This window comes from Halichondria panicea, chromosome 14, assembly GCF_963675165.1.
Source record: "Halichondria panicea chromosome 14, odHalPani1.1, whole genome shotgun sequence".
NCBI lineage: Eukaryota > Metazoa > Porifera > Demospongiae > Suberitida > Halichondriidae > Halichondria > Halichondria panicea.
Genome location: NC_087390.1, coordinates 1,636,416 through 1,648,951, shown reverse-complemented (window position 1 = coordinate 1,648,951; position 12,536 = coordinate 1,636,416). Strand labels below are relative to the sequence as shown.

The following is a 12,536-nucleotide window of genomic DNA, read 5'->3' as shown; positions in this document are numbered from 1 at the left end:
AAGCTTCCGTGTGTCCATGGGCTTGGTTTAGATACATTTTTTCCAAGAAAAGCTTGTAACTCCTCCAGTAAGGGACGTCGAATGGTCAACGCTTGGACCAAGGAAGCTCTTGAGCATCTGTAGGAGTCGACGTGTTGCTCAACTAGCTCTTTGACGGCTGAAAAATCCGGCATAGTCCTGTTTTTTGTGCAGTCTGCATCGTGGAGGACTGAATTGTTGCTAGGGGGAGGTCCTTTTATAGTGCTGCGGTCACGTGGTATAAGTCAGATATGCCACACCTACTCGGAGGATATACACCCACATAATATCCTCTGGTTACATACCTCTCGGCTCCTCCTCAGAGTAACCACGGTAGTGGAGGATGTATGGGTGCATATCCTCCGAGTAGGTGTGGTATATCCTATACTTAACTGAGCCTGACTTATACAGACTATGGGCTTAAAGCCATGTACATGCTAGCTGTATTTTATAACTGTAGGTTGTTGGTAATGGTCGTGCTAACTAATTAATTAAGCACCACAATAAAATAATTCGTAAATAGAACGAAAAAATTCAGCTGGTTCTTCTATTGGAGTGATCCTATATTTAGAAGAAAGACGGTACCATATTCTTTTCCATTATTGACCTTTGTACTTTACTTCATTATTTGTAATTAATATGACATCATCAAGTATGTGGCAGAGCTATAACTAAGGCAAAAATAACTTGAAGGAAGAACTCTACTTTGTTATATTGCCCAGCTAGCACGAGTGCAACATGCCACTGGAGCAACATAATGGTCGAGGGCCGGGCATGTTGCACGAGGGTGCCTGCAATAACTAACTCGTTGCCCAATGACGTCAAACTATTCTGATTGGCAATAATAGACATGTGTATTTTGAGTGAATTCATTAGTTTTGCTGAATTCCATAGTAAATTCTTAGTTTTGCTTCCCACAACTATAGTTCAAAGTGACCTGAGTTATTGGCAAAAAGCATATTTCATCCACTGCATTTACACATATAATTATGGTTGCTATGGTAGTGATGCAACATTCCATATTACAGAGTACTGGGTTGCTTTGATCTGCCCACTCACTGCATGGGCAACAAAATTGCTGTAATTATTGTACATGATGCATTATGTAATGAAGAGCTTGCCCTCACGAGAATTCAGGACGGTAAACTAAATTTTAAGTTGGATGAGCTATTGGTAGTTGCAAGAATGAGAAAAGAGCTGCACTTAGCTGTTTCATGCAGCAGCCATTAATTTTATGGACTTTTAAAAATTTTCCGATCCTATTTAGCTACGATAATGGTCGATCATTTCTCACATTTTGCATCAATGTATAATTATAGCTATAGATTCAATAGCTTCATGTCATAATACATGAGGTGCCAACTGTCCTGAAACTCCCGGGACAGTACGTCCCGGATTAAGAGGCTCTGTCCTGTGACCCGTCCGGAAAGTGCTATTTACCTGGATTTTCAAGGTTGCTGCTCCTGAGCTGGGACAATAAAGTCACTAAATAAGCTCAATAATACTGAAACTATTGCTTTAAAGATCGAACAGTTTTGTGCACTGTGCTGTCTATCTAGCTACGTTGTTTTACAGTTTTGTGGGTGGGACTCTTCAGCATGAGCATGAGCAGGAAATAACTGCTAATAATAAAATCTCCAGTCAAAATTTCCTTAGCTATGCTAGCTTCTTTAGCTGACAGCCTAAGGTAGGCTATGCAAGAGTCAAGAAGAGAGCTGCAAGGCTCTGCTGATGCAGCCATTAATTTTAGACTTGAACTTTTGGCATCAATCGATATAATAATGGTTGATCATTACCAACTCTTTGAGTTTGCATGCAAAATTAATATTAATGTTCATCATAATTATGATACTGGTAGCTTTATATGTTATGTAGCTTTGGTATCTCCACCAAGGCATCAGCACGTACCCGTGGTGCTTTCATTTTAATAGTGGCTTCGTTGTCATCGAATAAAAGCTATATAACTTGCACGTTGGCTGCACTATAGCTATATATAGCTATACAAGCGTACCATGAACAATGGAAAAAGTTATGAAAGTGGAAAACTATAGAAATATGATTGTGGTTGTTTCTTCTTTGCTTATCCTATCCCCAGAACAGATTCTTTGCTGGCTTTACTGTGATCCGTTCTCAATAGTTTCAGCGTGCCTCTAGTCTACTTTAATATTATTGCTCCTGTTACTTGCTACTGTATATGCCACTCTTTTTGTTGCTATAGGTCAACAACCGAGAGTTAGCACTTTGGTGCTGTATAGTTGTATTAGCATTTTGAATGCTGTGGTACACCTAATGTATCAAATTCTCGTTTGTTTTAATTATACACATATAGATAGAGTTTTGCTTGATTATCATGTAACATGATTGTCTTACACGATGTACACATGTATGTACAGGTACAGTCAACAAGGCTGGTGATACTCCACTCTCTCTGGCCTGTGCCAATGGCCATTTGGACACAGTTATATACCTTGTAAACGAGTATCATTGTGATCCTAGAAGTAAGCATGGCACATCAATTGCTGCATCACTCAGTATACACGACCCCGTACATGTACAGGTACAGTCAACAAGGCTGGTGACACCCCACTCTCTCTGGCCTGTGCCAATGGCCACTTGAACACAGTCAAGTACCTTCTAAACGAGCATCATTGTGATCCTAGAAGTAAGCATATAGCACATCAATTCCTGCATCACTCAGTGTGCACTAAGTCTTAATTGTACATCTATACAGGTACCGTCAACAAGGCTGGTGACACCCCACTCTCTCTTGCCTGTGCCAATGGCCACTTGGATACGGTTAAATACCTTGTGAACGAGTATCATTGTGATCCTAGAAGTAAGCACGGCACATCAATTGCCGCATCACTCAGTACACGACCCCGTACATGTACAGGTACAGTCAACAAGGCTGGTGACACCCCACTCTCTCTGGCCTACAAAAGAGGACACTGGGAAGTGGCCAAATATCTCGTCATCACTCATCACTGTGATACAAAAAGTAAATCTTCAAGTTTGCTAACCTGTTGGTTTTAGTGCATTTTGGTGGAGCTTTCGCACCAAAATGGTCAATTACATTCCGTGATTAGTAGAATATGTTCACACTTGAAGCAGTAAGCAAGCACAAGCTCTAGATTAGGGTAGCCCAGTATTTTAGTACTAAACTTCATTCAACTATAAATGCTATAACTATGCTTTGCCATCAAATTCCATACATAATTATTACCCAACACCATGCAATCCATGATGCCTGAGACAACCCTATACATTTTTGCCAACTATAAACATAGTGTAGACTTAGACTATGACATTTTGCTCAGAACATCAGTGTGACCCAAAATGTGTGTGCACTACAAAACTGTTAACTTTTAAGTGTCCACAATTATCCACAGTTGCAGTGAATGAGGCTGGAGACACTCCTCTCTCCCTTGAGTGTTCCCATGGTAACTTAGAGATGGTCAAGGCTCTTATTAACAAGCATGTATATCCAAATAGTAAGTGATTATCAGAGCTGTTACATTGTTGATGGTGGTCTTCCAACAGAGCCGGTCAACAAGGCTGGTGACACCCCACTCTCTCTGGCCTGTGCCAATGGCCACTTGAACACTGTCAAGTACCTTGTAAACGAGCATCATTGTGATCCTAGAAGTAGGTTCATCCTTTTTTGTGATAGCTTGTATGCCATGACAAACAATCACTCAGTATACACGCCGTACATGTACAGATACAGTCAACAAGGCTGGTGATACCCCACTCTCTCTGGCATACAAAAAAAGACATTTGAAGAATATCAAATATCTCACTCAAGAACATCAGTGTGATCCAAAATGTGCGTGTACAGTGAACTGTTAACTTTAGTCTAGTGTCCACAATTTGCTTGTCCACAGTTGCAGTTAATGAGGCTGGAGACACTCCTCTCTCCCTTGAGTGTTCCCGTGGTAACCTGAATATGGTCAAGGCTCTCATCAATAAGCATGTTGATCTAAAAAGTAAGGTTTGTCAGTGGTTGTTATACGTTGTTGATGGTGGTCTCACAGAGCCAGTGAACGAGGCTGGTGACACCCCACTCTCTCTGGCCTGTGCCAATGGCCACTTGGACATAGTCGAGTACCTTGTGAAGGAGCATCATTGTGATTCTAGAAGTACGTTCATCATTAGGTGTGATAGAATGTAAAATGGAATCTTGGCTAAGCCAAAATATCACTCAGTACACTCGTATACATGTACAGGTACAGTCAACAAGGCTGGTGACACCCCATTCTCTCTGGCCTACAAACGTAGACACCGGGAAGTGGTCAAGTATCTCGCTATCACTAATCACTGTGATACAAAAAGTAAATCCCATTTTAAGTTTTTTGCTAACCTGTTGGCACTGAATTGAGTTTTGGTGACAATAGACTTTCCCTTTCATCAGTTGATTGTCCACTTAAAATGTATTTGGGTAACCCATAGAATGTTTTCACAGTCGAGGCAGGTAGCTACTAGCTATATACAGAGGCATGCACTGTTTAGTACCAGTATTATTCAGAGTATAATTATAGTAGTGCTAAACAACTATTAATGCATGCATGCTTTGGCATCAAATTCCATAATCAATCCAATGCCGTAGAAAACCAAATGCGAAACTGTAAACTTTCTATAGTGTCAACAATTTGCTTGTATCCACAGTTGCAGTGAATGAGGCTGGAGACACTCCCCTCTCCCTTGAGTGTTCACGTGGTAACCTGGATATGGTCAAGGCTCTCATCAACAAGCATGTTGATCCAAATAGTAAGTGTTTATCAGTGCTGTTACATTTTTGATGGTGGTCTTCCACAGACCCAGTCAACAAGGCTGGTGATACCCCACTCTCTCTGGCCTGTGCGAAGGGCCACTTGAACACAGTCAAGTACCTTGTGAACGAGCATCATTGTGATCCTAGAAGTACATTAATAGTTGTTGTTGTGTGATAGAAAACCTTATGCCATGTCAACAATTACTCAGTACACACCGTACATGCACAGGTACAGTCAACAAGGCTGGTGACACTCCACTCTCTCTGGCCTACAAACGTGGACACTGGGAAGTGGTCAAATATCTCGCTATCACTCATCACTGTGATACAAAAAGTAAATCCCAATTTAGTTTAAATTTGCTAACCTGTTGGTTGAATTAAATTTTGGTGATAATACTCTTTTATTATGGGTTCCGTTGTCAATGACAGATCCTATATAGCACGGTACAGTGTATATATAAATTAAACTATCTGGAACATGGTAATAATTATTATATATACATGCATATAATAATCATAGTGCTAATAGTATAGAGTTGAGCTGGATTGAGCCGCTATTCTGAATCTCAGCCAGACATGTTATTAATTCTTGCAGACACTAGATAGAGTGGTGCGACATTGGAACTTTTGCACTGTGACTGATCAATCTATTCTGTGATAAAAGTTGTTATCCATTTCATGAAATGATTTCATCAATGAGAATATCATAGTCAATGCTTTCACAGTCCCAAGTATATAGGTAGCTACTAATTGACTCCTGTTTAGTTCCAGTATTTAGTAGTACTGAACCTCATTCGGCCAGCATCATCATGTATATGCCTTGACATCAAATTCCATAAATCAATCCACTACTTTTCTACATTTCTGGACAACTAGTAGACCATGAAATAGCTTGCTCAAGAACATCAATGTGACCCAATATGTGTATACTGCGAAACTGTTAACTTTCTATATAATTATAGAGTCCACAGTTTGCTTGTATCCTCAGTTGCAGTGAATGAGGCTGGAGACACTCCTCTCTCCCTTGAGTGTTCCCGTGGTAACCTGGATATGATCAAGGCTCTTATTAACAAGCATATTGATCCAAATAGTAAGTGTTTATAATCAGTGCTGCATGTTGCGTTGTTGATAGTATAGTCTTATTCCACAGAACCAGTCAACAAGGCTGGTGACACCCCACTCTCTCTGGCCTTTAGAGGTGGACACTGGGAAGTGGTCAAATATCTCGCCATCACTCATCACTGTGATACAAAAAGTAAATCACAACAAAAGTTTGCACTGTATTCGCATGGTGTTTAGGCTCTGTACAATTATACATAATTATAGCAGTGTATCACCAGTGGGGGATTCTGAAATTTTGAGATTGGGGTTCCATGCATATTTCACTAAAAAGAAGGTCATCATTTTTCCTCAGCAGTGAGCATGCACATATGGCCCTACCCACATTTCAATTCACGATGCGTCGCTTGCCCCATGGCGCTTGCGTCACCCTAGTTACAATCTATACTAATTCGACAGTACAGTTAGCTAGCTAGACAAAGTCGTACAAAGTTCGTTCTCTCTGCTTAATAAAAGGGTGGGGCTGGTTCTCTTTGCATAATAAAAGGGTGGGGCTGGTTCTCTCTACATAGCAAGAGGGTGGGGCTGGCTACTGGCTGCATCAGCCACATTGATTTGCACCGTGGTGAAGTGATTATTATCTAGCTGGAAGGGTAGTTTGTACGAACCCAGCGAACTACTTCTGGATCCGCCCCTGCTATAGAAGCCGCTGTTAGTTTTCTTCGCATTGCAACCGTTGAGCAGTTACAGCTGGAACAAGTACAGACACAGACACACACACACACACACACACACACACACACATGCACACACACACACACACAGTCATCTTTACCGTATTCCTCGTGCGGCTACACCTCGAGGCATAATTACAGAGCACAATGTGAAAAATTGTTAGAATTGGCCGGGAAAACTACCAAATAGGTAGAAAACTACCAGCGAAAAAACATTTCGCGTAAAATGTACATGTAAATGACGTTGTAACGGATTGAAGTTATACTCTCGCCAAATTTCTTGTTTCTACACTTTTTTGTGTTTTCCCCGGCCAACCCTATAATTATAGCGATCACATTGAAACGATTTTTGTGGGACTTGCAATCTATATGATTTGTTGATCTTCCTTACATCAATTGATTGTACTCATATTATATCCAGTGTGTGCACAATTGACTCCATATATGCTTTGGAGAAACTGTATGTTGGAGCTCATTGCTATTTTCGAACCACTGACCAACCTATATAATTATCTTGTTTGCGTCTTTTTATACATTTTTTTCTTATGAAATGGTCATCACTATTAGCATTTTGTTGGAAGTTTGCATGAATGAATAGATGTTGAGTTAGCTGCAGCCAATACAATAATAGATACAGAGTTATTAATTTGGGAACAGGATTACGGTAATTCCTTTACTAAGTTGGGTTAGGTGTGTATAATTATAATTATGTATGGAGTATACAATGATTAACTTCTATATTATTCTAGGTTCCCTTTTACTATCAATAAAGTATTGGCGTGATTCAAAAGTGGAGTTTCTACTGGCAGAATGCCACAGTGATCCGAATGTGACCGACAAAGAAGGCAAGACACCTCTCGATTTGGCAAATAACTCTAAGATCATAAAGCTCCTCTTGAAACACGGAGCCAAGGCTGCCAATGTCTACAAGAAACACAGCAACCTTATCGGAAGGCTCTCCTCCGAGCGACCCCCACAACTTCCTTTGTTTGCGCTCATAATTGGCGACGGTGGCGTAGGGAAGAGCACTCTGTTGAAATCTATTCACACCTCAAGAGGGTTTCGGTCTATACTACAGAGGGCAAGACCAGTAAATGGCGTCGATGCAAGGACAGTGGGGATTATACCGTACGAAGTAAACACCAGGGAGTTTGGCAGAATCATTTACTTTGATTTTGCTGGTCAGAAAGAGTTTTACACGAGCCACTGTGCCATTCTTGAGAATGCTGTTCAAACCTCACCACCCATCATTATCCTCTGTGCTAAGCTTATAGAAAATGACGAGGCGATTATTGATTCCATGTATCATTGGTTGACCCTCGTCCAAAACCAGTGCACCAATCTGAAAGAAAAAGCACACGTGATAGTAGTTGGTAGCCATGCAGACCAGGTGAAGAAAATGGGAGAAGATCCACGTGCCAAAGAGGCCATCTTTGCCCCCATTATCAAGCAATTCCCAAAGTTTGAGTTTACGGAGTTTATTCCAATGGATTGCCGCTTCGCTGATTCGAATGATATGAAAAAAGCGAAAAGACAGATCCAGAAAAGCTCTGCTACTCTCCGTTCTCCAGAAATCATCAGCTTGAATGCTCACACCTTTTACATTTACCTTGTCGAAAACTTCAAAGACAACCTCGCTTTGTTGTTGGGAAAAGTCCACGAAAGAATTAAGAGCGATCTTAACGAGGATTTGTCACAACGCACCCAAGATATTCTTTCTTTCATACCCAGCACGATCCCTCATCTTGTAGAGATCTGTGACCAGCTGCATAAAAGAGGTCTCCTTTTGTTTCTCCGCAATGACAGCTCTCTGGAGAAGTCATTTTTAGTGATTGACAAAGAAACGCTTCTTTCCACAGTAACTGGGACTGTGTTTGCTCCTGAAAGTTTCCGCCAACACTGCAAGCTAGCTTCAAGCACTGGAGTGGTGCCTTTGTCGAAATTTAAGAAAGCATTCAATGGCTTCGACATAGAGATGCTGATTGCCTTCATGTCCCATTTAGAGCTGTGTTTTGAAATCTTAGACAAACGAGTCTTGGATTTCATTTCAGAAGAGATTGCTTCTTCCACTGACAGTGATGCTGAGTCTGACACTCGATACCTCTTCTTTCCAGGGCTGATTCGTATCGAAACTCCAGATCAGGTTTGGAAAGACGCTCAGAGTATCAAGTATCACTTTGGCTGGATATTTGAAACATCCCAAGACACCGAGTTTTTTGATCCTCGCTGCCTTCAAGTCCTCATTCTGAGGATAGTGTTCATGTTCCGACTTGCCCCTGCTCAAAAAATATTGCTCAATGTCCCTTCCCTGCAGAGATTCTGCTCAGTGTGGAAGAGTGGGATCTGCTGGTACAACGATGATGGGATCACTGCACACCTCGAGCTTGCTGAAAATGGCCGATCTCTTGTTCTCAAAATGCGCACTGACACAGTTCGACTTGAAGGTCTGATTCTTCGCTCTAGAATTGTGAACACAATCCGTGAGACTGTTGAAAGTTTTGGCCGCAATGTGAATGTGATTGAATCAGTGATTGATCCAGATGAAGTTGTTAAGCATCCTCTGAAAAATCCTTCTGACCTCTCGCTGGTAAACATCAAAGATATTGCAGCAACTGTCTCCTCCAATGGAAGAATGATAAAATCGACACAACAAGATGGCCTCACCTTTGAGCACCTCTTACAGTTTGAGCCGTACGCTGGCCTAGATCAAATCACCATACAGTGTATCCACAGTGACAAGAATGTCAAGAAAGATGAGAAAATCTCCAAAGAATTCATTTTCCATTTTGCCAATCAAGTTGTCGAACCCGATAGTGAAGAGCTTAATCAAGTAGCTCGAAACAGTCGCATGTACAGAAGAATAATGAGCAATTCTAATGTCAACATTCAGTCAGTTAGTCCCAGACAGGAGGTGGTCCAGGCTCTCAAGACATGGAGGAGTGAGACTGAGGGAACTTACAGCTGTCTGAGGGAGACTCTCAACAAGTACAGCGTCTTCACTGGGAGAAACCCTCTGGTGAGTAGAATTTACTAATATATGAATAAATGTCTAATTGATTTTGCTTTCAACAGTTTTCTTTTCATTGACACACAGGACCTAGCTGATGTGGCTCATGATGATATTGATCTCTCTGTGTTTAGTAGCAGTAGTGATGAGCAAAAGGTACGTGTGTTGTTTGTAACTGTGTACACATTCTGTGAATGTGAATTATCAATTGTTCGACCCCTTTGGCCCCACCATAATGGGTGCTTCAAACTTTCTTCTTTGTACATCTACTGTTTTAGAATCGAATTTACCCAATTAAGACCAGTTTACTAATATCTCTACATGTCATGTGTATAGGATCCAGAGACTACCAGCCTCCATGAGTTGATGGTCAAGCATGGAGTCACTGATGAGCAGTTGGATCGAGAGATTGAACAAGACGACCTTGCTCCAGTAGCAGTGCACTTTGATGATGTAGAGCTTTACCTCAACCCACTGAAGTTGACTGACAATGAACAAGCTGACGTGAGGCGAGAGACTTATTTAAGTAAAAGGAATCAAGTGGCAGTGATCAACTGTTTGTCAATCTGGAGAGGTCACAAACCCAGCGAAGCAACCTTCAGAGCACTGATTAGGATCTTATTGGATCTGAGGAAGGAAAAAATCGCTACCAAGATCTGTCAGTACTTAATGAAAAATACAATGACTGTTCTTGACAAACACCGATATGTAAGCTTGTGTATAGTGTGTTAGCTTATTAATTTCCTCTAGCTATTATAAATATACCTTTCCTCTGTATACCCGGACTAATTCATGTACTGCTTGAGTCACTATTCATGCACATACATATATACAGGACCTAGCTGGTGTGGCTCATGATGATATCGATCCCTCAGTGTTTAGTATCAGTTGCGATGGTATCAGTGGTGATGAGAAAAAGGTGCTTTGTCCGTAGCTGCATGTGTAGGTAAATAAAATAATTACTTAGCCCCACCCTATAATGAGTGCTTCACTTCTTTGTACAGTGGCGTAGGAAGTGGGGTGTCTCCAGGAACTGTAGTCCCCCCTTGTTGGAGAGCAATGTTTAGCTTGAACTGTTGAGCTAGCTTATAGCTACAGCTAGTCTCATGAATCAGCCGCACCTCTGAAGAGAAAGGGATTTGCAACGGAGGCAGTTCACGTGATGCGTTTACATTGAGTGTACACAAAAAGTACAGATAGGCCTGAAACCATCCGTGTTTCGCCCTAAAACTCTCGCGAAAACCCGGGAAACTTATTGTGTCTAATGCCTACTTCTCAAAGACCCCTCCAACACTTAAACACATGCCCCCTGATGTTAGGTATCATTTAGAAATGAATAAAATATAATCTTGATTTTTGTGAAGTAGCTATACACAGAATGTTTTTCATGCTTGTGTTCCTATAATTATAACACCTATGATATATAGCTAAGGACAGTCTGTCCTTAGGTTGTGTTACTAAGTAGTGTGCTATGTCCCAAATGGCCACACAAATGAGGTGAAGTTGATGTTTAGCAGTAGAACTGCTTGTAGACTTTTTTACATAATTATAGTAAACTCATGAATTATTCATGTTTAGACTCCCACGTTAAAAGTAAGCCTCGAGGCGAAACACGGATCGTACCGGGAGTGCACTCCGTTGCCAATCCCTTTCTCTTCTATCTATGATGAGACTAAGCTACAGCATGCTAGCTGCAGCCAGCTAACTTTTAAATTGCGTGATTATTTCAATGATGGCTATAGGTTTCAAATGTCTAAAGTGCAAAGTGATAGATCTACCGCAGAGATAATGATTGATCTATGACTATATGAGCCTAGTCTCGAATTCCAGCCTCTTTCAGCTAGTCTTTGCAAGAATACAAAGTTGGGGAGGGCGTGGCCAGACTACTATGAGCCCCCCTTGTAAAAATCTTCCTACGCCACTGTTGTATAATGTATACTACTACGCCAGTTTACCCCCAACTTGGCTATGGCTATAGTATACTTATTTTATCAGCATGTTACGCATTCATGTGTGTTATAGGATCCATGGACCACCAGTCTCCACGAGTTGATGGTCAAGCATGGAGTCACTGACGAGCAGTTGGATCTAGGGATTGAACAAGATGACCTTGCTCCAGTAGCTATGCACTTTGATGATGTGGAGCTCTACCTCCACCCACTGAAGCTGAATGGAAACGAACAAGCTGATGTGAGGACTTGCGCTCATGTTAGTAAAAAGAATCAAGTGGCAGTGATAAACTGTTTGTCAATCTGGAGAGGTCACGAACCCAGCGAAGCAACCTTTAAAGCACTGATTAGGATCTTATTGGATCTGAGGAAGGAAGAAATTGCTACCAAGATCTGTCAGTACTTGAATGAAAAAGGTATAACAATGACAGTACATGTGTTCATTCTTGACGAACATATTCCACTAAATGTTGCATGTACATTTCAAATACAGTGTATGTCTATAATTATAATTTATGTACTGCTTGAGTCACTAGTACTTTTTTTACATGCAGGCTCATACAGTGATCTATATGTGAGTGCTGAGAGTGACTGACTGTATAGAGATAGAGCTATGTGTATAGGACTCTTGTACTGAATTGAACACCATGACATTAATTAATTAGTTGTTTGTTATGTGTGTGTGTGTGCATGTTTTGTGCAGTTATTTAACCCTGCTTCAAGTATAAACTACAGCCAGTAAATCGTAAAATTGCACAATTATCTCGCAAAACATTATTTTAGTATTAAGGTATAAGTAATAGTTGTACCATGTGCGCCCTCGGGTAGTACAAATCCATGATATATCCATGGTACGTATACATGCAGGTAGCTTTTAGTTTACTGTGAAACACCTATTGATTATAATTAGAAGCAACATTTACAACTTTAACACCGCACATTTTTGTGCTTCCAGTCACGGTAGTTAAAAAAAAAGAGATGGTCCTTAAAGGATGGAG

At 40.9% G+C, this 12,536-nt stretch overlaps 1 protein-coding gene across 1 annotated transcript; it reads left to right on the top strand.

The window, feature by feature from the left end:
- Positions 1-2,952: 2,952 nt before the first annotated feature.
- On the top strand, positions 2,953-12,271 carry LOC135347389 (uncharacterized). The gene is made up of 18 exons (XM_064545358.1): positions 2,953-3,016; positions 3,408-3,509; positions 3,559-3,663; positions 3,740-3,844; positions 3,903-4,004; positions 4,053-4,157; positions 4,245-4,349; positions 4,684-4,785; positions 4,834-4,938; positions 5,019-5,123; positions 5,778-5,879; positions 5,940-6,044; positions 7,332-9,598; positions 9,677-9,745; positions 9,926-10,297; positions 10,425-10,508; positions 11,612-11,954; positions 12,093-12,271. Exons 2-18 carry the CDS (start codon positions 3,470-3,472, stop codon positions 12,131-12,133), a joined length of 4,257 nt encoding a protein of 1,418 aa, XP_064401428.1. The 5' UTR covers positions 2,953-3,016; positions 3,408-3,469; the 3' UTR covers positions 12,134-12,271.
- Positions 12,272-12,536: the final 265 nt, after the last annotated feature.